Source organism: Lithobates pipiens, unplaced genomic scaffold (assembly GCF_037356315.1).
Source record: "Lithobates pipiens isolate NorthernLeopardFrog02 unplaced genomic scaffold, aLitPip1_a1.2 Scaffold_23, whole genome shotgun sequence".
In the NCBI taxonomy this organism is placed as follows: Eukaryota; Metazoa; Chordata; class Amphibia; order Anura; family Ranidae; genus Lithobates; species Lithobates pipiens.
The window spans coordinates 178,108,072-178,135,364 of record NW_027507785.1 but is presented as its reverse complement, the minus strand read 5'-3'; the positions used below and the strand labels follow the sequence as shown (position 1 = coordinate 178,135,364).

Genomic DNA, 27,293 nt, shown 5'->3' with positions numbered 1-27,293 from the left:
GTTACATTCAGTCAAGTTTTTTTTTTTTTGGGCTTTGGTTGTGCCTGACTCTTTGCCACAGTCCATGGACAATCATGGTGATACAATTGAAAACCAAAAACACAAACAATGCTGCAAATGTTGCTTCTGCACCCCACAGGAAAAACAAAAAAGAAAAATCATACAATATAAAATAATTTTAATTTCTTTGTTAAGGTCAGTATCACAGCCCCCTGCCCAGTGAAGTCCATTATAAATAGTATAACACCCCTGGGAAAAATATACAATTATTATTTTATTGTCTTCATTATCAGTTTTCTTCCCAAGTGGAATCCATCATCTTAGGTGGCATTGTGATGCTGTCCCACAGATCTTTTTTTTTTTTTTAATTGTTGTAATTTTGTCTTTTGCACTATTTTAGGTCAAGTGATTAGCGGTTACAATGTTGCTGTACTGCTGCATGCCAGAAAAGAATGTATGCAACATCTACATATTTCTTTAATATTAGCATCACAGAGTGTCCATGTGATCCCATTGTTCCATAGTTTCATAGTTAGTAAGGTTGAATAAAGACACCAGTCCATCCAGTTCAACCTGAGTGAGTATCTACAATTGTCCCTATCCCTGTACATTGCACACTCACATCGGTCCCTACCCTCAAGGAGCCCACAATCCAAGGTCTCCATTCATATACTAGGGCCAATTTTGGACAGAAGCCAATTAACCTACCAGCATGTCATGTTTCCTGCCCCAGTAGTGTGCCAAAGACAAACATTTAACAACCATTAGTCTAATGCATGTCCAAAGTTTTCAGAATGAGAACTTACAAAAGGTAAAAAATGGTATGGTATTTGATATGGTGTTAGCTAAGTGATAAATGCATTTTTCGTGAGCTCAAGCAAGTCCGAACTTTGTTCTAGGGCTTGGCGGCCCACTTTTATTAAACTGAATTATTGTTCAATAGAAAAACAGTTGCCCGCAGGGGTTTTTACCTTCAAGAACAGGCACAATAAAAATAATACCAAGCCACCTGGCTCTCTCTTCAGTAGCACCATTGTTTAGACCCCATCTTGGTCTTTGGCTTCAGACTGGTCCCTCAGACCATTTTGCACAGTATCTTTCTGCTCCTGTAGCCCTTTCTAATGTCTCCTAGCTCTACTGGATCTTTGGGTGATCTCAGTCCCCTGAGGCCTGTAAATTCTCTCAGTCCTTAGGAATTATCATGAACCCTTATGCAATCTATTTAGAGCAAGACAGCGCTTCAAACCACCTTTAAAACTTAAAGTGCAACATATATTTTTATTATTATACAGGATTTATAGAATATTGAAAACAAAACAAACAAGTGAAGTAAACCAAAAAAATTCATAAAAAGTGAGTCCATGTATTTTTAGCGCTCTGTGTACTTATTTCTGTAATAAGTTCACATATTCAATTGAGCTCCATGCACCTATTCTTATTCACACATGCTCAGAAGAATCGATTCAAGGTGTATCAATCACATTCAGCCTGCTAGTCTTCTGAAAGACCTGGACAATGAGTTGGAGACCCAAAACTCTTTAAAGTCTCCAAACTCTGGAACCCAATCTGGGAATACTAAAACTTGGAGAAATTTACAGGATCATTTTTCTCTGCTATCAATCAATATTCCTGAGCCCTGCACGCTTCAAGTCACTTCTACTTCCATTTTCACAGTGGCAGGGCCAGAATTCAGACATCATACCTAGTCATAAAAGGGGTTCTGTTATTAATGAAGGAAACATATAGCTAAAGGGTTGGTGCATTTACAAGCATGATAAACATGTGCATACAAAAATACTAAGTAAATGGAAAGGATGGATATGAGAAGTGTGGTTTGGATGGGGAAGATAAGGAAATAGCTATTATGACATACCCAAACTAATAAACACATCCCTGAACCATGGGCGTCCGCAGAACTTTTTTCGGGGGGCATCATTTTAGGGTCACCCATGCTCCGCCCCTTTTTGACAATGTCATTATCACATTATCATGGTCAGAGACTGCAAATGTAGTACAGTCCGTAGGATAAGTAATAGATAATGGCCAACAGGCCCTCTTACCAGACCCCGCAAAACTACAGCAGTGATCCCTCCAACTGTACGATCGCTCACTCTAGGTTCCCCGGGGGCGACTCTGGTCAGTAGTGTATCATGTCTGTACCCCGGTAGTGGCTTGGTCTTTTTGTCTCTCGTAGCGATGGGCACCGTGGCTCTCTCTGATGGCGCTGGGCAGCGTGGCTCTCTCTGATGGCGCTGGGCAGCGTGGCTCTCTCTCTGGTGGCTCTGGGCAGCGTGGCTCTCACTCTCTGGCTTCCGCCCAGCACACGCCTCATTCTTTGTCCTGTAACATTCTCTCCCTCAGCTTTTTTCCAGGCTGCAGTCTCTCAATCTCTCTCTTGATCAAGCTGTAGCCTCGACCCTGTGGAAAATGGGGCCGCCAATCTTTGAGACTACATGTACCATGATGCTCTCCTCTCCTAGTTTCCTTTGACTGGCCCTCAGTTATAGCCAATGGGGAGGGAATAGAGCAGGCAGGAAGCTGGGTGGGGAACCTGGTGAGAGCCGCTGTCTCTTCTCCCTGACAGGAGAAAGGGGGGGGAGGCGAGTTGAGGAAACCTCTGATAGCCTGCAGCTTGCCCTTTCTCCTGTCACAGCTCTGCTGAGTTCTCTGCTGGACTGAGCAGGGAAAAGAGCCTGAAGTCATCGGGGGGCTTGATAGTGATCAGGGGGCTTGACAGCACCTTGATGGTTTCACCCCACTGGCGGGTGGCACCCGGGTGTGGCTGCCCACACCCCAATGGTGACACAACTGTGCTAAATTTAGGATCCGATCCCTGATTCCGGGGGGGGGGGGGCACTTGACCCCCCTTGCCCCTACCTGCGGACGCCCATGCCCTGAATCCCTCACACTGGCTGGTACCAGTCAATCACGTGCTCCACTCAGCATTAGGAAAGACTTACGATATGCAAAATATCATAAATAATCAGTATTGTCCTTGGTGCCACTTTTTTTGAATTTGAGTCCTGCAGAGGTCGTATATCAAGGCACATTAGAGATCATAACGACTTAAAGCACAATTGATGTAACAAACAGATGTGACATCATGAGCAGTAAAGTTCTTCCCAGCAAACATCTGGTTAGCATGCATTGAAAGTTCAACCAGCATTTCCTATATAGCCAGGACCAGTGAGTGCTGTGACATGACATCCAATTCACAGACAATGGCCATAGTAATAATAAAACCTGTTATGCTATATATCATTTATCTAAAGGCCAGTCTGGAAAACGGCAAAATGTGACACAGATAGCCAAAACTTGTATACCATCAAATAAAACTAGGTAAGGCCCCTTTCACACATGCGGATGGTATGTCCGTATTTCATCCATCCGTTTGCGGATGAAATACAGACATACATTCATCCCTATGGGATAGCGGGTGTCTGCGGATGAGCATCCGCAGACACCCGATTTTGTCCGCCTCCGCAACAGTCCGATTCTGCAGACGGAGGAAAATCCTATTTTTCTATCCGTCTGCAGAGCGGATCGGACGAACACGGACAGACGGTCCGTGCTCATCCGATCCCCATAGAGGAGAATGGAGAGCTGACAGGGCGGTCCCCGCACAGTGTGCGAAGACCGCCCTGTCCGCAGCCAGCTCAGCGGGGACAACGGAGCGATCCCCGCTGAGCGAGCGGATCTTCACGGGGCGGATCATTACTGATCCGCCCCGTGTGAAAGAGGCCTAAGTAAGGCTTCCATACTATAGGGGTTGATTTACTAAAAGCAAATAGGCAGTTTACTTTGCAAGGGCATTTTCATTTAGCTTAGTGTATGAGGTAAAGCTCTGCTGACTTCCATTATTTTATCATGTGCAAGCAAAAACACTTTTTTTTTTTTTTTTAGAAGATTTTCTTTGCAAGGTGAATTTTCACCACATTTATGAAATGAAGGGAAAACTCACCTGCAAAGTGAAAATTACCATCCAAAGGGAAAAAGTCTATTTACTTTTAGTAAATCAACTCCTATGTGTCACGATAACTTCTTCAAGTGAATAAACAAATGTGGATGGAAAGAAAGTGTCTTTTAAATACCCAAGTGATTTCTCCAAACAGTGTTACCCATCTACAGATGAATAGCTTGACATGTATGAGGCAGATAGCCAAGTCTTCTATGCCATTAGATAAAACTGTAGCCAAACCACGTTTGCACAATGTGTATCTAGACAGCTTCTTTAAGTGGATATACCTAAATGCATATATCTTAAACTCAACAACCACCATGCTGTAAATGAAAACCAGGATCCAACCATCCACCCAATGTCAGTCATTTTCATTTTATCCAAGAAAACCCTTCCAGTTTTATCCACTCCTGTGGCAGCTGTATCTGGAGACGAAGCCATAAAAATATGTAATTGAATCTCAATATGTAATGGCATCTACAACCATTGCAAAGTGCAAATATTTCTTTGTGCTCCAATTTCATACTTTTTTCCCTAGTTATGCCCCTGGACTTCTGAAGTTCAGCATGTACAGCATTGTTTTCTGTCTCTGCATCCAGGCAGTAGAAGTCAAATGAAATGTCTGTCATTAAGGCAGAGGGAGCCCTGCAATAATAAGAACCAGTAATGCTTAGCAAAATGACTTTAGGGTGGAGTCGCTGAGATAGGAATATATAGAAGCTTGCATCTTCTCTTTTTACTAATGTGCATTTTGTATACTTCTCCTTCAAGAAGCTACAGAAACCTGCAATTTAAAGGTACCAGATAGTTAAAATAGGTGGGCGTATATCAGAAACAAATACATATGTGGTAATAACAGCACAAGACTGCCTAAAGCCTAAATGCAGGTAATTTTTTTCCTCTTTAACCACTTCAATACTGGACCCTTTCACCCCTTGCCTGTCCAGGCCAACTTTCAGCTTTCAGTGCTGTCTCACTTTGAATGACAATTTCCTGGTCATGCAACACTGTACCCATATGACATTTTTATATTTTTTTCAGACAGCGCTCTCTTATGGTGGTAATTAAGCACCACTTGGCTGATGCACTGATGTACACTAAAGAGGATGCACTGATGTGCACTAAAGAGGATGCACTGATGTGCACTAAAGAGGTTGCACTGATGTGCACTAAAGAGGTTGCACTGATGTGCACTGATGTGCACTGATGAGGCTGCACTGGTGAGGCCCCACTGTTGTGCACTGGTGAGGCCCCACTGTTGTGCACTGGTGAGGCCCCACTGATAATCCGTGTAAACAATATACTCACTATGCCTTGACAGACTTGCCAGTTATTGGCTCTCCTTTCCTCGCACAGACAGCATGTGAGAAAGGAAGTGCAAATACCTGGCAAGTCTGTTTACATGTGACCAGCTAAGATTGGACAAAGGACACAGTGGTCACAGAGCATGCCCCGATGCGTGCACGTGGGAGGATGTCCATGGACGTTCCTCAGAACTAGAGAGCTGTGCTGTAGCCATCTTTTGTCTATAGCACAGGTAGGAACTAGTTAAAATGTGCCACTGGAGGTTTTGAAAAAAACAACTTAGGCTGCATTACTCACCTTCAATCTGGACCTGTGCCCTGCAATACCTCTTCTTTGCTACAAGATTGTCTTCTGGGTTTATCCCCTTCATGCCCATTGTACGCAAATATGTGGCCCCTCCGGACTGGGCTTTTTTTCTGTGGGGCAGCATATCTCTATTTATGCTGGGAGCATACCGCACGGCACCCTCCCAGCACAGAGACCGGGGTCTGATCAAACCTGAAATGGCTGCTTCTGGGTCACCTGATTGCTGTGATTGGTTATCGCAGTGATCAGTCACTGTGAAGCACACCCCCGTGTTTTCGGTTTCTGTGAATGGAAGAGAGAGATACATTGTATCCCTTGCAGAGATAGAAAAAAAAAGTGTAGGATTAAAAATAAAAATGTGAACTACTGTTTCTGGGCTATGCTTTGGGTACAAACTACTAACACATCCATACATTATGTGGTATCGCAAGCATCGGGATCAGGACAATTTAGTTTTGGTTGTTCTTTGGTGGTAGATTATGGTAGTAGCAGTTAAATTACATATTTTTTTTAATTTTTTTTTTTACACTTTTCGGACAGTTTTCCTTTGATAATAATAGTTAAAAAAAAAAAAAATCAGGAGATACCCATTACTATTTACCACCAAATGAAAACCCAATTTGTCCTGAAAAAACAAGGTATAATCCTCAAGTAGGTATTATATCCTCAAGTAGTTGTGAGGATATGTACAGGTTTACTAACACATATCGAAATTAGGCATTAGGCTTAGGCACTTAGATTTGTTTTACCCTTAGGCACGAAGGGGTTAATGACAACACTACTACCACTTAACCCAGTAGATCAAGGAAAGTGTTGAGTGTCGTGGCCTCATCACCTGAGCACATACTTCTACACTCACAGTGTACTGATGTGCAGTGTGGATAATCAAATCAGTGCCACTCTTTGCATCATCCAGGACTGCCCTTGAAGGAGATCTGGTACTTTTAAATTGCAGGTTTCTGTAGCTTCTTGAATGAGAAGTATACAAAATGCACATTAGTAAAAAGAGAAAATGCAAGCATCTATATATTCCTTTCTCAGTGACTCTACCCTAAAGTCATTTTGATAAGCATTACTGGTTCTTATTATTGCAGGGCTCCCTCTGCCTTAAAGTGGTTGTAAACCCTTACAATCCACTTTTTGCTACAGGTAAGCCTATAATAAGGCTTACCTGTAGCTACCCCCGATAATTCCTAAATCTGCATGGTTTAAGAGATATCCCCTGTATCTGCATGTGCCAACGTCATCGGCACATGCGCACTGAAGCAATGGCACGTACCTGCCGTTTGCTTCAGTGAGTGTGGCGTTACCGGCGGCTCCGACCAATCACAGCGTGGGAGTAATGTCACCGTGGCTCCGGCCAATCACAGCACTCCGGGAGAAATGTCCCTGGCCAGTGCTGTGTTTTTTTGCAAAGTGGGTTTACAACCATTTTAATGACAGATATTTCATTTGACTTCTACTGGCTGGATGTAGAGACGGAAAACAATGCTGTACATTAGAACTTCAGAAGTCCAGGGACGTAACTAAGAAAATAGTATGAAATTGGAGCACAAATAAATATTTGCACTTTGCAATGGTTGCAGATTCCATTATATATAGAAATTTCATTCCATATTTTTATGGTGATTCGTCTCTGGATACAGCTGCCACACTGGAAGGGTTTTCTTGGATAATGTGCACTACTTGCGCTGCACAGATTGTAAATGGCATTTGCACAGTGGCAAATTAGTTTTTTTTTTTTGTTTTAAATGAAGACATATGTTTTCTATGGACTACTTGAAACAGAGCAATGACTGACATTAAGAGAGAAAGTTTGGTCTGCGGGACTTTGAATGAGGCAAATCGCTATATAGAGTAAGCATGTGGGATATAAAACACAGTATTGCTTTTATGGGTTCTAAAAAAGGGGGATATTTTGGGGACTTTGAATGAGAGATGTATACCAAAGAGCAGTCCTGGCACAGAACATTTTATTATACTGCGTAAAATCATGTACAGCATACTGAAAGACACAAAAAAAGGCATACACAGAATCACATAAACAAAGGGCCTGCTAAAAACCACATATAAATATTGATGTCATGGTACTTGGCATATTATGGGGTAAAGAAACGTCCTGCACAACATGGGCCACTGGAAGGGCTGGATGGTGTTGGAAAATCTAGAGTAAAACAATATAAGAGACAAAATCATCTGTATGAACATCATGCATCTATGCAAGTCTTTTGTTGGGGTATACCAACTCTTCAGGGGCAAATGCAATGGTGATCTATAAAGAAACATAACGATACGGTATAATATTGTAGCTGGATAATAGGAATAAGTAATGGGTGTAAGGGACAGGATGGGCATCCCTATAAATACTCATGTCAACTGCATAGATGTGAACAGAGGATCAGAGCTGTTAGAAAGGTCTGGCATGGGAGCTGAGGTAGAGACACATGGACAAGCAGGGAGCACTTTGGATTCCCCAAGGTCAATATGCAAATATAGGTCACAGTGAGCCAACAATTCTCTTGATTCTCATGACCTACTCATATATATATTTTATTTTTTTATTTCAATCCACCATATCTTGTACCTAGTACCCCGTCCCACATGGTAGGGTTTGTTTATGGTGTGCATGGAGTTTTGGGGTGTTGCTAGTCTGTCCCCTGGGAGCTACGATGCGATTTTGGTGCCCCTCCCTCTTCCACCTGTTCCCTTCCTCCCAGTTTGTGGTGGATGGAGGTGGTGGTATGGGCGGGTACTCCCTAGCACATTGGTACCATGTTACCTCTCTGTGTGTGTGCGACACCTTTTGTGGTGCATAGCATGAGCAGGTTTTTCATTCCATCTAGCCTGACATTAGGGAGGTACCTGAGCCTGTATGGGTGGATTTCTTGCCATGCCCATGTGACGCTGGGCGGGACATGCTGTATCAGCTGGGAGCATTTGTGAACCAACAAGATAAATCACCATAGGATATACATTTTCTTTTCTTTCCTTTATTTTTCTTCCCTTCATCTGACCTGGTATATGGGCTTTTCACACTTCTCATCAATAATATTATACATTCAATATATACTACTGATCTCAATCCACAGAAGTGTTGGCTCACTGTCACCTACATTTACACATTGACCTTGGGGAATCCACAGTGCTCCCTGCTTGTCCATGTGTCTCTACCTCCCATGCAGACCTTTCTAACAGCTCTGATCCTCTGTTCACATCTATGCAGTTGATGTATTTATAGGGATGTCCATCCTGTTCCTTACACCCATTACTTATTCCTACTATTCAGCTACAATATTGTACCATATGGTTATGTTTCTTTATAGATCACCATTGTATTCGCCCCTGAAGAGTTGGTATACCCCAAAGAAACGCATCAGGCTTACATAGATGCATGCTGTCCAGACAGATTATTTTATGTCTCTTATATTGTTTTACTCTAGATTTTCCAACATCATCCAGCCCTTCCAGTGGCCCATATTGTGCAGGACTTGTCTTTACCCCATGATATGCCAAGTACCATGGCATCAATATTTATATGTAATTTTTAGCATTTATGCAATTCTGTGTATCCTTTTTTTGTGTCCTTCAGTATGCTGTACATGATTTCACAAGGTATAATAAAATGTTCTTGGCCAAGACTGCTCTCTCATTCAAAGTCCCCAAAAAAATCCACCCTTTTTGGAACCCAAAAAAGCTATACTGTGTTTTATATCCCACATGTTTACTCTATATAGAGATTTGCCCCATTTAAAGTCCTGCCGACCAAACTTTCTCTCTCTTTGTTCAAATTTGGGATGAAGGCCAATTACTTATGGTGCTTTGGACCACATCATTCTCTCTCAATAACTGACATTGGATGGATGGTTGGATCCTGGTTTTCATTTATAGCATTGTGGTTGTTGATTTTAAGATATATGCATTTATGTATAAATGTATATCCACTTAAAGAAGCTGTCTAGATACACATTGTGCAAACGTGGTTTGGCTACAGTTTTATCTAATGTCATAGGAGACTTGGCTATCTGCCTCATACATCTCAAGCTATTCATCTGCAGATGAATAACTGTGTTTGGAGAAAACACTTGGGTATTTAAAGACACCCTTTTTCCAACCACATTTGTTTATTCACTTGAAGAAGTTATCCTGACAAATAGGAGTTGATTTACTAAAAGCAGATTTGCAGGTGAGTTTTCCTTAATTTTATAAATGTGGTGAAAATTCACCTTTCAAAGAATGCCCAATCACATGTAAAGATAATCTTTTTACAAAAAGTGTTTTTGCTTGCACATGATAAAATGATGGAAGCCAGTAAAGCTTTACCTCATACACTAAGCTAAATGAAAAAAACCCTTGCAAAGTTAACTGCCTATTTGCTTTTAGTTGATTACCCCATAGTATGGAAGCCTGGCTTACCTAGATTTATTTAATGGTATACAAGATTTGGCTTTCTGTATCACATTTTGTAGTTTTCCAGACTGATTATAGTGTTTGGAGGACTCACTTACGTATACATTCCCATACTTTGTGGCAGGTTGGACATTTGCTGCATGGCGCTTAGATAAATGATATATAGCTAAACAGGCTTTGTTATTACTATGGCCATTGTCTGTCAATTCATCATTTAAAAGAGTTGCACATACTCTCCATGTGAAGTGGATATAATGAACATTTTTTTATTATATTATATTAATATATATATATATATATATATATATATATATATATATATATATATATATTTATATTGTAAAGCGCCACGTAAACTGCTGGCTCTATATAAATCCTGTATAATAATAATTTTTATATATATGTACATTAACCGCCTCACACCTGCGCTACAGCACGGGCCTTAATTGCTGGGAGGTCGTCAATAAACGCCCTCCCGTGCATGAGCTGCCTGTGTGCTCCCTGCTGGGCATGAGCGGCGCACTCTGATCGGTCAACGAGACTCAGCTGATCACAGATCCTGGCCCCTTACCACGTGATCAGATGTCAAGCAATGACAGCTGATCACGTGGTGTAAACAAAAGATCGGTAATCGGCTTGTTTTCCCCTCACGCTAACAGTGTGAGGGAAGAAAAAAGCCGATCACCAGCTTCTGACAGAGGTACATCGATCCTGAAAAGGGAGAGGCACTGCTGCTATGCAGTGCTACCTGCTAGTGCCCACAAGCGCCACTTACAGGTGTATATCAGTGCTGCCCACCAGTGCAACCTATCAATGCCCAGCAGTGCCACCAACCAGTGCAGCCCATCAGTGCTGCCTCATCAGCGCACATCAATGAAGGAGAAGAATGACCTGTTCTAAAAGTTTTATAACAAACTATGAAACTGTTTTTTTTCCAAAAAATAAAAAAATCCAGCAGTGATTAAATACCACCAAAAGAAAGATCGATTTGTGTGAAAAAATTATAACAATTTCATTTGGGTACAGTGTAGCATGACCAAGCAATTGTCAATCAAAGAGTGGCAGCGCTAAAAGCTGAAAATTGGCCTGAGCAGGAAGGGGGTTTAAGTGCCCGGTAAGCAAGTGGTTAAAGCTGAACTCCAGAGAAAGTAAAAAATCTTCTTGGCAGTGGGGCTGCCCCTGCACTGCAAGGGTTAAAATGCTAATTTAGGCCTAGGGGATTGCAAAAAGGAATTTTACTTAACCACTTGCTGCCCGCCATATAGCAGAATGACAGCAGCAAAGTGCTTTCAATATCCTGACTGATAAAGGAAAAGGTCTGGTGTCCCCAGTGACACACTTCCATCCCTGTAACATATAACAAACAACAAAGGATTCGCCCTGGGACTTTAAATGAAGTGGGTACTGTTTCCACCAGTAAACATAACAGTAGTAAATATAGTATATGGTTTATTCAAATACAATTGTTTACATGGATAAATAACACCAATGGTTGCCAATTAAAAAAATATATAAACAAGGAGTATTGGTAAAAGAAAAACAAAGAAAAGGCGCCTCTAAGTGTAGAATTAAAAGCTGTTTAATTTCCCCAAAACGGTTTAAAAACACTTACAAGATATGCAGAGCATATCATTAATATCCATGTAGGTGGTCCGGCATGAATGCAGTGGTCACTGGCATAACCAGTTCTTTAGGCTGTGTGTGTCCAGTAGCAGGGAGGTCCAGGGGATGCCAACAGGAAAAACAGCAGGGAGCTCCAAAAGAACTGACAGGCCAGCCCACAATCACAGTCTCAAAACACGAGGATCCTGGAAGTGACGTCAGCGGCAGGAGACAATAACCAGCAACCAGCGTGGACCACAAACAGGAAGCAAAACAGGAAGCAGTCATCAAAGAGGGACGCGTTTCGGAACATCTCATTGGTTCCTTTATCGCGTTTCGGAACATCTCATTGGTTCCTTTATCAAGGAGTATTGGTACATAAATGTAGAAGTAGTACATGGTACATGGGCATCATACTACCCGACTAGTTTCGTGAGATCCAGCTCGCTCTTCAGGGGTGGATGTGTGTAACAATGTACCTATCTGCGATTTTGCAGACGTCGGCACAGCTGGACGCACTATATCATCAGATGGCATGGGGGTAAGCTTGCATTTGCGTGCCTTCTTATGACAGTGGGTGCCCCCTGCACTCACATGTCAGCCATCCACACATGGTGTTGGGGGCGGAGCCTCCTGGGGCCTTCCGGGGTTAAATTGGAGGTCAGGCATGGCTTGGATTTCATTTCACTCTTCACTGAGGACACACACAGCTGTGGAGATTGCTTGCTGTGTCTCATTACTTTTATACTCAGGATATTCACCTTACTCAGGTACTTACTATATTCACCTTTTCGATACTTACTTTATTTAGGCACACTTGCATATCTTACACATTGTTTATCTAATTAGCACTTATTCTCATTTTATTTTATTTTTTTTGGATACTGTTGATTTTTCCACACAAGTCTATCTTTCTCCTTTTTTCTTTTCTTATCTTGTCGCCTGCTAGTATCCCCTTGCTATCCTATGTTTTCCACCATCTCCATGTCCCTACCATCCTTGTTCCAGGTCTTACTTAGCTATACATATCTTTATGCCTATATTCATTGATTTTACTTTACTATTTTAGATGCCTGATAAACATATTTGTTTATAGCTTATACGCTCTTTGGACTAATGAGGTTTCTAGGGATACATCACTACCCACACAATTGTAGTTCACCTCTTTCCCCTCTTCCTTTGTCCACTTTGTCACCTGGTAGTACCCCTCTGTTGTCCTAGGTTTCTAACCATCTTCATGGCCCTACAACCTTTGGCTCAGGCCTTTCATTCAAGCATACGTGCATACATATCTTTATACCAATATCCATTGATTTTACTCTACTACTTTAGATGCCTGACAAACATACTTCTGTTCGCAGCCTATACTTTTTATCGACCAACGAGGACCCTAGGGATACATCACTACACCTTTGCCATGCCTGCTCTCCGTTTGGCCCTGGGTGGGGTCCCATTTGATTCTGCCCCCTCAGCTCCCTAGGGAGGCATCTGCTGCCGCCGTCTCGAGGCCGCACACCTGGAGCCATGGCCAAGCTCAGTGGTAAGTATGGGGGGGGCCTACAACCCCTCCTACCCTGTGCCTTGATAACCAATACTGTGCTATATTGCCAAACATATATATTTCTGTTCATCCTAGATACATTGTTACACATATCCACCCCTGAAGAGTGAGCTGGATCTCACAAAACTAGTCGGGTAGTATGATACCCGTGTACCATGTACTACTACTACATTTATGTACCAATACTCCTTGTTTATATATTTTTTTTAATTGGCAACCGTTAGTGTTATTTTTCCATGTAAACAATTGTATTTGAATAAACTATATACTATATTTACTACTGTTATGTTTACTGGCGGAAACAGTACCCACTTCATTTAAAGTCCCAGGGCGAATCCTTTGTTGTTTGTTCAATATCCTGACTGGGCGTCATATGATGTTCTCAGGATATTAAGCTGCTGTGCGCCCCCGGGGGCACGTATCGCAGCGATCGTTGTTGCGGTGTGTCAGTCTGACACCCCGCAACACCGATCTAGGTAAAAAGTCTCTGATGGAGACTCTTTACCACATTATCAGCCATGACCAATCACGGCTGATCATGATGTAAATAGGAAGAGCTGGTGATGGGCTTTTCCTCACTCGTGTCTGACAGACATGAGTAGAGGAGAGCTGATCAGCGACTCTCCTGACAGGGGGGGGTCTGTGCTGATTGTTTATCAGCGCAGCCCCACCTTGGATCCCACCCTGGACCGCTATAATGCCGCCCAGGACCACCAGGTTTGACGCCACACTGGGCCACAAGGTATGCCCCCTAGACCCCCAGGGAAATGTGCATTTGTGCTCAGGCAGCTGCCAATGCCCACTGACAATGCCTACCACTGCCAGTGCCACCAGGGATGCCCATAAGTTCCACGTTTCAATGCCCATCAGTGCCCAGCAGTGCTGCCTATCAGTACCATAAGTACCCATCTTTTCATCCTTTCAGTGCCCAGTGTCGCCTATCAGTGCCCACCTGTGCAACCCATGAGTGCCCACCAGTGCCACCTATCAATGCCCATCAGTGCTGCATATCAGTGCCACCCATCAGTGCCGCATATCAGTGCCCATCATCAGGTGGCCATCAGTGCCCGTTCATTGGTGCCACATCATCGGTGCCATCTTATAGAGGGCTGTCAGTGAAAGAGAAAACTTACTTATTTACAAAATTTTATAACAGAAACAAAACCAAAACTTTCATTTTTTTCAAAATTTTCGGTCTTTTTTTAATTTGTTTAGCAAAAAATAAAAACCGCAGAGGTGATCAAATACCACCAAAATAAAGCTCTATTTGTAGGAACAAAATGATAAAAATTTAGTTTGGGTACAGTGTTATATGACCGCGCAATTGTCATTCAAATTTGTCCTAGGCAGGAAGGTGTATAAGTGCCCTGTATTGAAGTGGTTAACTGTTGTTCCGCTTCCACATGCTCCCTCCAGGCTGCAAGCCTGATCCTGGCAACTTCTCCTTCCCTATGCTCTGGCGGTCAGATACTCTTTGAGATCATCAAGAATAATCCATTATTTCTTGAAAAATATTCACATAAATAAGTGAACCAGATCTAAAGGGGGTTCATGGCCATGCTAGGTGAATGTTTTGAATGCCATGCTTAAATGCCATTTTAAAATCCTTGGGTAAATAAGGTTAAAACAGAAAAAAAATGTCTATAATTTTTAATTCATTTTTTTAACGGAGTAATTGGCAGTACAATGCTAAAACATAATAAGCAGTATGCTAATTCATAAATGAGAACTTGACAGATACTTACTTTATTCGATTTGGATACCCTGCTCCTTGCGCTTCGTTATTTTTAGGACGAATATTATGAGTGGCACTTTTCTCCTGAAAAAAAAAATATATAGAAAAAAAAAACTGAAATACCATGTTAAACGTTTACCTACTTCCATGTGAGGCTTAATAATTAAAAGAGATTCTGTAATTTCAGAAAAAAATCCAAAAAACAACCTACAATGACCTTTCCTTTGGCCAGTCACTCCTCCCTTTCTCTGCTCCGGGGCTACAACCTGCATCAGACATATTTAGCATTCAACAAAAGTTTCAAATGCCTGTGTTTCTCGCTACTTGCTATGGTTCCATCCTATGACCCCTACATCACACTGTGTAGGGATCGGAGATAGAAACTGAAACCACATAGGTGTCTGTTTATAAAAGAGAGATCAGCCATGATCCTCAGGATCACGGCTTATCTCTAGTGTATACCGGTTTATGTAGCGGAGATAAAGAGCAGAGAACATGTTCTCGGCTTCTCATCACAGTACACGACCGTTCTGTCACAAATGGCCAGTTTATGAAAGTGAGATCTGAGGATCTCATAGCAGTTACACTGAAATATCTCCCTTCAAGATTCACCAGTTCAGAAGTGGAGAATCTGGGAGAGAAGCCGGTGTGATTAGAGGAAGAAGGCTAATTTCTTCCTAATATCAGCACCAGTGGGTTAAAAATTAATATTAACAACACACGCACTTATACATAATATATATATATATAATCTCTCTCTCTCTCTCTCTATATATATATATATATATATATATATATATATATATATATATACACATACACACACATTATATATATATATATATATATATATATATATATATATATATATATATATATATATATATATATATATATATATATATATATATATACACATACACACACATATATACTGTATGTAAATATTATATTATAATATTATATATATATATATATATATATACCATAATAAGTGAAACCATTATTTAAAAAAAAATGCATTTTGTATTTACTCAGGTTACCTTTGTGTAATAATAAAATTTGTTTAATGATCTGAGTCATTTAAGACAAACATGCAAAAATAAAACAGAAAGGGGACAAATACTTTTTCACACAACTATATATACACATACACAGTATCTCACAAAAGTGAGTACACACCTCACATTTTTGTAAATACTTTATTATATATTCATGTAACACTGAAGAAATTACACTTTGCTACAGCAATGTAAAGTAGTGAGTGTACAGCTTGTATACATTTGCTGTCCCTTCAAAATAACTCACAACCATTAATGTCTAAACCGCTGGCAACAAAAGTGAGTACACCCCTAAGTAAAAATGTCCAAATTGGGCCCAAAGTGTCCATAGTGTGTGGCCACCATTATTTTCCAGCACTGCCTTAACCGTCTTGGTCATGGAGTTCACCAGAGCTTCACAGGTTGCCACTGGAGTCCTCTTCCACTCCTCCACGATGACATCACGGAGCTGGTAGATGTTAGAGACCTTGCGCTCCTCCACCTTCCATTTGAGGATGCCCCACAGATGAAATTTTTGTTTCACTTTTTGAACTCGGCTGCACCGTAATCTCACATTATTTTACGAGATTACAGGCAGCCCACCCACTCACCCAGAGGAAAACACTTCTCCTCTGTTCTCCCTCTGAGAACTAAAGTTCTCAGCTTCATAAACCAACTCCAGAGGAGATCATTTTCCTCTGAGAACTGCCGAGAACTGAACTGAGGAAAAACTTCTCTTTTTTATAAAGGTACACCAGAGTGCGGTGGGAGACAAAAGGTGCCGACACCCTGGAAGTGACAAATACCAAAAGGTTCTAATGTCGTTTTCCAACTCTTTCTCAAAAGAGATTTATGTCTCACTAGCAAACTTGTAGTGGACATCTGCAGCAGCTACAAATCTCTCAGCTTATTTTATCTGGTAATTTGTAGCTGGTTACAGCGTTTTTGTTAGAGCGGATTATGATACAGTACTACAGGCTGCTACAAATCATTGATTATTCCATCATGCCATTATTAGCTGCATATGATAATATTAAGCGTTATTATTGTAAGAGTTATTATATTAATAGTGTTGCCCTTTGCTTACACCAATAAAAAAATATGCAATTATAAAGCAAAAAAGGTACACATACTGTATAACCATATAGTTAAAAAAAAAAAATAGTTCTTTGCAAATTTTCATTTAAAATATAATGCACCAACCACAAATCATTCAAACATGAAAACTGTGTGTATCTTACATGAATATTATTGCAAATCATGCATGCAATAAAGTTCAGCGTATAGATATAAATGCCCAAAGTCCATCCATCAATAAGTGAATCTTCACACAAAATTCATCCTTTAATGGAAAGATCAGCACACCCCCTGGTGTATTCTTCACGTAGATCTACTGCTCTATAGATGTACCCTCACCTTCTTAGATGGACCTCATCATACACACATAAAGGTCTAATACAGCTTTAAACAGGAAGTACATTTTTCTTTCACTTCATTTGGCTTACAGATTGGGACATTATCCTCTGCCTCCAATCTCCAGAAGTAAGCCTAGGTTCACATTGCAGCGATTTGGCATGCGCAAAGCGGCGGCTATTGCCAGCAATGGCACCGTCCAAATCAGTGCGACACTGACATTGCAGCGCCACACAGATTTCCAAAAGTAGTTTCTGTACTACTTTTGGCAACTTCAGGGTGCAATTTCAATAGACATCGGTGCAGAAACCCACACAGATACCTCTGAAATCGCCCCCGAATTCCGGACTGACATGCGGGAATGAAATTGTGCGAGTTCCGCTTATTTATACATTTAATAAATACATTTAAAATTAATATATATGTAAGATACACACATTTTGAATGATTTGTGGTTTATACATTATATATTAAGTGGAATCTGGCCCAGATGGATTTTTAGAGGAGAGAGCAGCACCAAAAAATTGTAATGAGTTAAAGCAGACTTGGTGCTTTTTTTTTATAATTGCAAGATCAGTTTTCCCCAATTTTGATACGTACTTATAATTCAGTGTCAGATTCATGTCCATTCACTAGACAGTTTCAGGATGCCCACCTAATGATAATAACTAAAGAAGGGAAAGACCACTCTCTGTATTCTAGTTACCGTCCAATTTCACTTATAAATATAAATTTGAAAGATTTATTCTAAAATTATCACGGTGCCATTAAGGCACCATTCCATTGTTAAAACGCTTAGCTCAAGCAGGGTTTGTTCCTTCTAGAGAGACAAAGGACTAAACAATTAAGGGTTTGAACTGGATGCACTAAGCGAAGAGGAACAAAACTCCTCTTTGCCTCTTAGCAGTTGATGCGGAAAAAGCGTTTGACCGCTTAGGTTGGCCTTTTTTAACAGAAAGCTTGTCTCAGATAGGGATACCTTCAAGTTTCTTCTAGGAAAGTTCTAGGAAATGGTACGAGGCAGGGGGGTGTCCTCTTTCACCTATCCTGTATATTTTGGCAATGGAACATCTAGCCAATGTTATTAGAAAGATCAATAAAAGGCATTGAGATAGGTAATATGGAATGTAAAATGTGCCTCTTTTCGGATGACCTATTGTTAGTTGTTTCAAACCCCCGTATTGCTTTTCCAGCATTGTTAAAATAATTCAGTGACTTCTCTATGGTGAGTAACTTTAAGGTGAATATACATAAAACAGAGGCATTGGATGTATCCCTAATGGAAGGGGAATTAAATGTCCAAAAGAAAGATTTCACATTTCGTTGGCAAAAGAAAACCTTAGGTCTACTTAGGTGTCTATTTGGGGAAAACGGAGGGGGATTTGTACATGCTAAACTACCAGCCACTAATTGCTTTAATGCAACAGAAACTGAAGCAATGGTCAAGACTACAGCATTCGTGATTTGGTGTTGCGTTATTTAAAATGGATATTCTACCAAGATGTCTGTATACATTTCAGACTATACCAATAAGCACCCTGAAAAGTTCTTCTGAATTGTGCAGTCCACACTTTTAAAAAATATCTGGGCTAGTTCCAAACCAAGTTATAAATATGACATGCTTATAAGAAGGAAGCAACAAGGACTGGCATTACCAAATTTAGCACTTTACCAAACAGTACTTAGCATTGTACACAGAGGAAAACTGGGGTGATTTGTACACAGAAGGGAGAGCGGGGGGGGGGGTTTGTACAGAGGAGAGAGCTGGGGTGATTTGTACAGAGGAGAGAGCTGGGGTGATTTGTACAGAGGAGAGAGCTGGGGCGATTTGTACAGAGAAGGGAGCTGGGGGGATTTGTACAGAGAAGGGAGCTGGGGGGGGGGGGGATTTGTACAGAGAAGGGAGCTGGGGGGGGGATTTGTACAGAGAAGGGAGCTGGGGGGGATTTGTACAGAGAAGGGAGCTGGGGGGGATTTGTGCAGAGAAGAGAGCTGGGGGAGGGGTTGTGAGGAGAGGAGAGCTGGGAGGATTTTGGGGGATCTGCCTTATGTGATACAAACAGAATATTGGCATGCATTAAAAAGGGGATCAACTCCAGAGATAAAACGATAATTCTTCTGCACTACAAGACTCTGGTCCGGCTGCACCTGGAGTATGCTGTCCAGCTCTGGGCACCAGTCCTCAGGAAGGATGTGCTGGAAATGGAGCGAGTACAAAGAAGGGCAACAAAGCCAATAACGGGTCTGGAGGATATTAGGTATGAAGAACTGAATAGCACTGAACTTATTCTCTCTGGAGAAGAGACACTTGAGAGGGCATATGATTTCAAATACCAAAATGGCGACCCCACAATAGGGATAAAATGTTTTTGCGGAAGGGAGTTTAACATTCCACTCATTAAAATGAGAAGAAAAAAGGTTTAACCTTAACCACTTGCTGGCCGCCATATAGCAGAATGACGGGAGCAAAGTGGTTTCAATATCCTGACTGGAGGTCATATGACGTGATCAGGCTATTAAGCCGCTGCATGCCCCTGGGTGCGTGCATCGTGGCAATTGTTGTTGCGGTGTGTCTGACACACCGCAACTATGATCTCGGTAAAGAGTCTGATGAAGACAATCGATACCGCTGCGTAAAATTTATGGAGGAACAAATAACTTTTTAGAGGGCGATGTTAGAGTTCAGTCACCATAGAGGGCAGGCTCTAGGAGCAAATGAACTGGGAGGGTCTTAGCAGGTTTGGACAGTTTTAGGAACCCCATGCTGGGTAACATTGAGATTGAGTACTTTGAACGCTAAACAAGAAATTAAATATAAATTGCAGCACTGCAAAACATTTATCATTCTCTTTTGCTAGCTGCTTTCTTGTCTTAGTGCAATTGTTTTGTTTGTTCATATTGAAAACAAGATCATAACGCATCAATAAGGGTAGCAATGGTATACCTCAGCTTAAATAAAATTTTCAGTTGTAGAAGTTTCATCCTGATTCAGTTCTTCAAAACAACAAACACAAAGTAAGAGATTAACGAAGGAAGGAAAACTGAAGGGGGATTTTTTGTGACCCCTGTTATCTGAAATCTCTAAAAGGAGATTCCGCACATAAAAACAGACTCTAAGTAGGGGGAATTCTGTGCAACTGAAAGGAGAGTAGTGTGCCCAATAGAATACAGGCAGAACTAAAACTTCAAAACACAAAGAGCATACCTAATGTCGTGTACACACGGCCGGACTTTTTGACAGCAAAGGTCCAACGAAACAAATCCGTCAGACAATTCGACATTGTGTGGGCTTCATCGAACCTTTGCTGTCGAAAAATCAGACGAACTTTAGATTTAGAACATGTTTCAAATCTTTCCGATGGACTCAAGTCCGGTCGAAAAATCCGTTTGTCTGTATGCTAGTCCGATGGATGAAAACCGACGCTAGGGCAGCTATTGGCTACTGGCTACGAACTTCCTTATCCTAATCGTACATCATCACGGTTGAATCCGTCGGACTTTGGTGTGATTGTATGTAGAAGTCCGATTCAACGAAAGTCCATCGGAAAAGTCCGGTCGTGTGTACACAGCATAGGTGCCAACGCAATAAAAAGTGTTAATGGTATAATGAAAGCTCAGAAAATCCAACTAAATATGGGCCCTGCTTTTAGAGCTATACAAGGCAGCAATATTTAAAGTAGTTGTAAAGGCAGAATGTTTTTTATTCTATGCATTAAAGTGGTTGTAAACCCTTACAAACCACTTTGACCTACAGGTTAGCCTAGATTAAGGCTTATTTGTAGGTCCAAACAATATCTCCTAAACCTACACGGTGGGAGATATTTACTAAAAGACAGTGACGGTGCATGTGCCGTAGACAGTGGCACGCAGGCGCACTATCGCCGTTAGCAGCATGCCGATATGCAGATATGCCGTTAGTGGCGGCTCCGGTGCGCATGCGCGGGAGTGACGTCTTCGCTGCTCCGGCACTGTGAGTGGCCGGAGCAGCGATACCTGGAAGAAGATTGAATGCTCCGGACTACAGGGGACAGCGGTGACATCGCTGGCTCCTATGTCAGGTAAGTGACACATAATGGGCTACTATGCGATGCATAGTAACCCATTATGCTTTACCTTTGCAGGGAGACAAAGAGGAAGTAAAACCATCAGGGTTTACTTCCTCTTTAAGATAAAAAAAACTGTGTGTGCAGCAGCCCCCCTCAGCCCCCCTAATACTTACCTGAGATCCATCTAGGTCCTGCAATGTTGCAGCAGTGTCTCGAGACTCCCCTCCACTTTGGCTGAGACAGCAGCGCTGCTCCATTGGCTCCCGCTGCTGTCAAAGTCAATGAATCAATAAGGAGAGAAAACAGGCAGGGCCAGGCCACAGCTCCGTGTTGGAATAGACACAGGAATCTTGCAGATTGGCTCGGGTGCCCCCATAGCAAGCTGCTTGCTGTGGGGGCACGCAACAGGAGGGAGGGTCCAGGAGCACCGAAGAGGGAACCAAGAAGAGGAGGAACCAGGCTGCTCTGTGCAAATCCACTGCACAGGAAAGGTAAGTATAACATGTTTGTTCTTTTGAAAGAAACAAACAGACACTTTACAATCACTTTAAAAGGAGTTGAAAACTAACTCAATCCCAAACTCATATGATCGAACCAAGGTGACCAAAAAGCATCAAACCTCTTTAATGAGTTCCTGAGGAAAAAAAAAAAAGTAGGTCTCTCATAAGAAATGCACCTATTAACATCAAGTATTCGGTCAGAAAGGGTTAGAGGGAAAGTCTACTTAAGGGCAATATGCCTACGGGCGCAAGCAGCGCATGCCCAACAGTGATTTGCACTGGTGGCTTAAGCACAGAAAAGTCAACTTAGGCCAGTAAGCATGTAAGTGGGTTCCCTAAAAGGTTCCATTCTAAAAGCCCATTAAGCGTGCGCACAACCTCCACCCAATACCTCTGGAGCTTGGGGTAGCCCCACAATAGGTGTATCAGAGACCCTGAATTACCACATCTGGGACAAGCCTTAACCCAATAGCACATGTGTTCCTGCACTTGTGATTTGCCTTGTGCAATGCAAAAAATGTTCCCGGGGGAGTAATCAAACTCTGCAGTTGTGGCGAGGAAAGATGAAGCCTTCTGCGCTAGGCACTAGGCAGGCATCAAAAGATCGCTGACCAAGGGAAGTGTGCACTAAAGAAGAAAATGGTGCCCACATTCAGTCACTTCACATGCGCAGTGAAGTAACTGAAAAAGGGGGCCTCACAGTAGCAGCTGACGCAGTAGACTTGCATCACACTGTAGGGAAAAATGGCACCCATTTTAAATGGCTGAAACTCCTATCCATGGCTATGTCACACCTCTTAAAGTCCTCTGTAGTCAAGATATAGGTGCACACTGGAACAGTGTTTAGGGGGGTGGGCCCTGCACTTAATATGACAAAGGTCTCCACTCTGGGAGGGATTTAGGGGCCAGACCCCCATTCTTGCGTCACCCTTTCAAGGCTTTGCCTTGTCCCTTGAAGGACAGGACTCTGCCGCTGGCAGACCACAACCCTGTATCTGTAGAGCAACCTGCAGCTACCTCAAAACTATGCTTCATACAGAAAGGTTAGTGTCCTTGAAAGATTCAGTGCTGAATCGTTACAGGTTAGCTCTGCATCTTCATTGTAGCAGGGTCCAGGTATTTACCTCAAGGCCTCAAGGCTCAGCCAAGGAATCCACCAATCCAGAAACTGCAAAGAGAAGCTGCAGTGGATATGGTGCAGCCAGAAACCTTGATAAAAGAATAAGCAAAAACATCCACATAAAAGAGGTAAGCTTCTCTTAAGAAGTCCATCACCTTAGGATACTAGTAAAAACTGAAGTCATCTGGGAATGGGAGGGGTTCTATAGGATGTTCCTGCAGCTTTTTTTTTTTTTTGCCAGTGTCCGGTGGCCTAAGGCCTCATGCCCACTGAATGTTTTTACTGCTGCTGTTGGGGCGTCTATTTTTTTTTATCAGCCTCTAAACACACCTGCATGTTAGCCTATGTGTCCATGCACACATTTAGAGGCAGAAAAAAAACATTGCCAGTGCATCCAAGAGCAGCAGTTTGGTAGAAAAACTCTGGATGCATTTATACGTGCGTTAACGCGAGGCTCATTTAGCGCTTAAGCATTCATTCCAATGGCCAGAATTAATGATTTTTCAGGCCAATGAAATGCATTAACGCATAAGCAATTGACAAGCCTAGACACATTACATGCATTTCCAAGCGTTTTTTCTGCCAAAACGCTGCTGCCAGGAGGAAAGGTGTCTAGGTAGCTGCATAAAACCTATGGTTAATGGCTAAAGATCCCATGTCCTGTACTGTACAGCTAGAGAAAAGGAGGTGGGGGATAAGTAAAGGTTTTCAACAAATGTGCAATAAACGGGACTTCGGCTGGTTTGCCTTTAGGGAGAATGGTACAGCAAGGAACAATTGCAACTTAAGAACAGACATTGGTGTATGCTGGTCAATGAACAGGCAAATCTTCTCACTAATTGTGCTTTTTGGAAACAAAGATGCAATGAATATCACATATGCTGCTTTAAAAAAAAAAAAAAACCTTCTTCACTTTAGGAATGTTTTTGTAAAATTGCAAAAAAGGGCACCTGCTCTCAAGCCACCAACAACTTTATAAAAATGGTACAAAGCATCATGCCCCTTTGTAGCCTGGGACGCCAAGCATTCCCTGTATTCCCTGTATTAACAGATGAAGGCCTTCCTTAGGCCCCTTTCACATGGGGCAGATCAGTAATGATCCGCCCCGTGATGATCAGCTTGCTCAGCGGGGATCGCTCCGTTGTCCCCGCTGAGACGGCGGCGGAAAGGGCGGTCTCCGCACACTGTGCAGGGACCGCCCTGTCAGCTCTCCGCTCTCCTCTATGGGGATCGGATGAGCACGGACCGTCTGTCCGTGTTCATCAGATCCGCTCTGCAGACGGATAGAAAAATAGGATAGAATAGGCAGAATCGGACATTAGCAGAGTCGGACAATAGTGGGTGTCTGTGATGTTCATCCGCAGACACCCGCTATCCCATAGGGATGCATGTATGTCCGTATTTCATCCGCAAACTGTCCGCATGTGTGAAAGGGGCCTTAGTAATTTGTGGCATTTTCAGAACCTTGGGCAGAGCAGAGGTGGCAGCTTGGGCCCATCCTGATTTTGGAGTTCCCTTAGAACGCTGCAATCCATACGTTTAAGAGGAAGGGTCCTCACAAATGTGATCTTTGTCCTGAATCCACTTACCTTTTTACTTGGGTATTAGGTGTCCATGTTAAAAGGGAAGATCCTTTTAACAAATGAAAAAACTTACCAGGTTTTCTTGGTTCCTGGTTACTATTTTCTGTTCCTCTTCCTCCCCATCTTTCATGTACTTGACTTCTTCAACTGGCTTGAATCTGTATTCATCTGTAAGAAAAATATAATAATTATTTACAGTATATTCAAACCATACCCAAAGTGATTTTATATTAAACTGCTCAGAATGAAACCTACAGAGGGGTGTTTTGTAGCCCCATCAGGTCACCTCTTACTTGGGTAATCCGTGCTCTGAGACCATCCCTCATTAAAGTCATTGTATACCTCAGACATGAAAAATCAACAAAGCACTTCCCTCTATAGTGTTTACTTGTCTCAGGAGCACCATGTCCCTTTTCAGATGAACGATCCGCTCAGGTCCGCCTGCCATTTTTTTTAGGGAACCTGAACGGATGCTCCATAGAGATCTATGGAGCGTCGGATGTCAGCGGTAACATGTCCACTGACATCCCACCCGCTCCTATCAGAAAAAGCGTGACAGAGGAAAAACCTACATTTCCATCTGTCATCGGATTGGGTGACGACGGACTCTGCGGTCCGTTGTCATCCGATCTTCCATAGGGGAGAGCGGCGCTCTGAGAGGTCGGTCCCTGCACAGTGTGCAGAGACGGACCTGTCATCTTCCTGCTCAGCGGGGATCGACGGAGCAATCCCCGCTGAGCAAGCAGATGTCTATGGGGCAGATCAGCACGGATCCGCCCCATGTGAAAGAGGCCAGAGTGTTACTTTTGTCTGCTGCTTTATTCCTCTGCTATCAGCATGAATCACTGTCAAGTTTTCCTGACACCAAGAGAAAAATGGTGACTGGGGAGGGATCTCCAGCTGATTGACACCTTCCGCTCTATTCCTGTGAGCTGTGTGGAGGTGGTGTGCCCCTTCCCTCCAGTCAGCTGTCAGAGCTCTCATGGAGCCCCCTTTTTCTGAACCCTCAGAAAAGCTTTAAAATGCAGAACCTTGAATGGCTTTAGAGAAGAAAGGGCTGCAGATAGACAGGTACAACATATGTTGGAGGATTTGTTTCACCTCTATGTATCACCTGAGGCCAGTCACATTACTGGGTATATGTAAGGGTTTACAACCACTTTAAATGACTTCCAGTTAGCTATATTAGAAACAAATGCGGAATGCCCCATGCCAATTACTTTTTATAACACAGCCATAGACAGCATCATTATACACTGCTGTTCTAATGACAAGGTGTACCACTCTCCTCTGGTCAGCAGGTCAGTGCAGTATTCCTAGTAAAGTAAAGGGTCAGGAGAGCCTCTCACCAGTTTGCTTTATAAGGGGGATTTTTAATTTTTTTAAAATAAAATAAGGAAAATAATTTGTTTTAATAAAAGGTAACTGAATGCAAAGAACAGTATCGTTACTGCTCGCTAATTATACGGTTTATGTTAATTTGACTGATGTAAGATCTTTGAGGTTAAAATGCAACTTGAGCTTTGGTTTACATTTGTTTCCACGCTTTCAAGGAAGGATTATTTTTGATGAATAACATTTAGTTTTTTATTAGTAAAAGTTGCACCAACAGGACAAAAAATTCAGGGAAATCTCCCAAATGTGGCGATCTCTGTTTTGGGGGTGCCAGGTCCAACGCATATTTGTGCAGTATATACAGTAAACAGGATCTTTTTAACAAGGCCCTTTTAGGCTGTACCCAGTGTTCATTGTGATATGACCATGTGCACTTTTCTATATATACAGTTTTGTTTTTTTTGTTTTTTTTTTAAGTTGAGTCATTTGTTGGTATCCTTTGTACTATTTGAGGTTCTGATACCGGACTTTGCTCCTTTCTTCAGGGTTTGGAAAAGGATGTTTTACTTACAGTAGATGTTCTTATCTGCTGGTCTTCTGTACTACTCAAGAGTTAACTTAATTTGTCCTCAAGAACAGAATTGGTTCTGTTGATAATAATAACATATAATTATAGAATATCAAATGCCTTATCTATTATTATCAGCTTCAGCTGCTTCTTTTCTTTGAGAAGCTTTTTAGCCCAGTTATGTTCATCACACCCTGCAGTATGTTAACATTTTATATACTGTTTCAAGGCTAACTTTTTTTTCTTCCTCATTTACCATATATTTAGTAGTGCCCCCTTTTTCTATTTTTTTTTAAATTTATATTTATTATTTATAAAAAATGTTTTAATCCTCTTTTTTATTTTTCCATTTAAGCATATAGAAAACATATAAATATTTTGCAGTTAAGTAGCTTCACTTCAAATTGACCATATCTAAACACCGCAGACCCCACCCCAATCTTCTGGATCACATTCCGTAATAAAAGCCCTTCTTAGTGTGCCAACGAGGGAAAATACCCAATGATTATGTATACTTATTCCTACTTGTTGTATTTCCTTCCTCTGCACTCAGCAGTTTGGTAAAATTTTCTGAATAATTAAATATTAACCATTTCCCCCATATAGCTTCAAATTTCTTCAAAGTATCTTCTCACCTATGCATCATCTCTTCTACACTGCATAATTTACTTTCAGAAGCCACTGCTTCCTCGTATTGGCATTTACACCAATAACTAGGGATCGACCCATAAGCCACTTTTAATAAATGAGGCAAGACAGACCTCTTATACTGGGCCACCAGTACTTCAGTCCAATGAAACAGAATTCTTCAGGG

The 27,293-nt window shown here is 41.9% G+C and overlaps 1 protein-coding gene across 2 annotated transcripts in view; it reads right to left on the bottom strand.

Annotated features, from left to right (window-relative positions):
- Window positions 1-27,293, bottom strand: part of CUNH1orf21 (chromosome unknown C1orf21 homolog) — a 166,534-nt gene that overhangs the window by 4,566 nt on the left and 134,675 nt on the right. Inside the window, exons 3-5 of one of the 2 annotated variants that reach the window (XM_077452660.1) lie at window positions 24,650-24,744; window positions 14,885-14,958; window positions 7,526-7,733 (exon numbers count right to left, since the gene is read on the bottom strand). In XM_077452660.1, the coding sequence (XP_077308786.1) occupies window positions 7,652-7,733; window positions 14,885-14,958; window positions 24,650-24,744 (251 nt within the window). In that variant the 3' untranslated portion in view covers window positions 7,526-7,651. Of the gene's footprint in view, window positions 1-7,525; window positions 7,734-14,884; window positions 14,959-24,649; window positions 24,745-27,293 lie in introns of those variants that run through there. The other variant, XM_077452658.1, reaches the window with a different exon arrangement.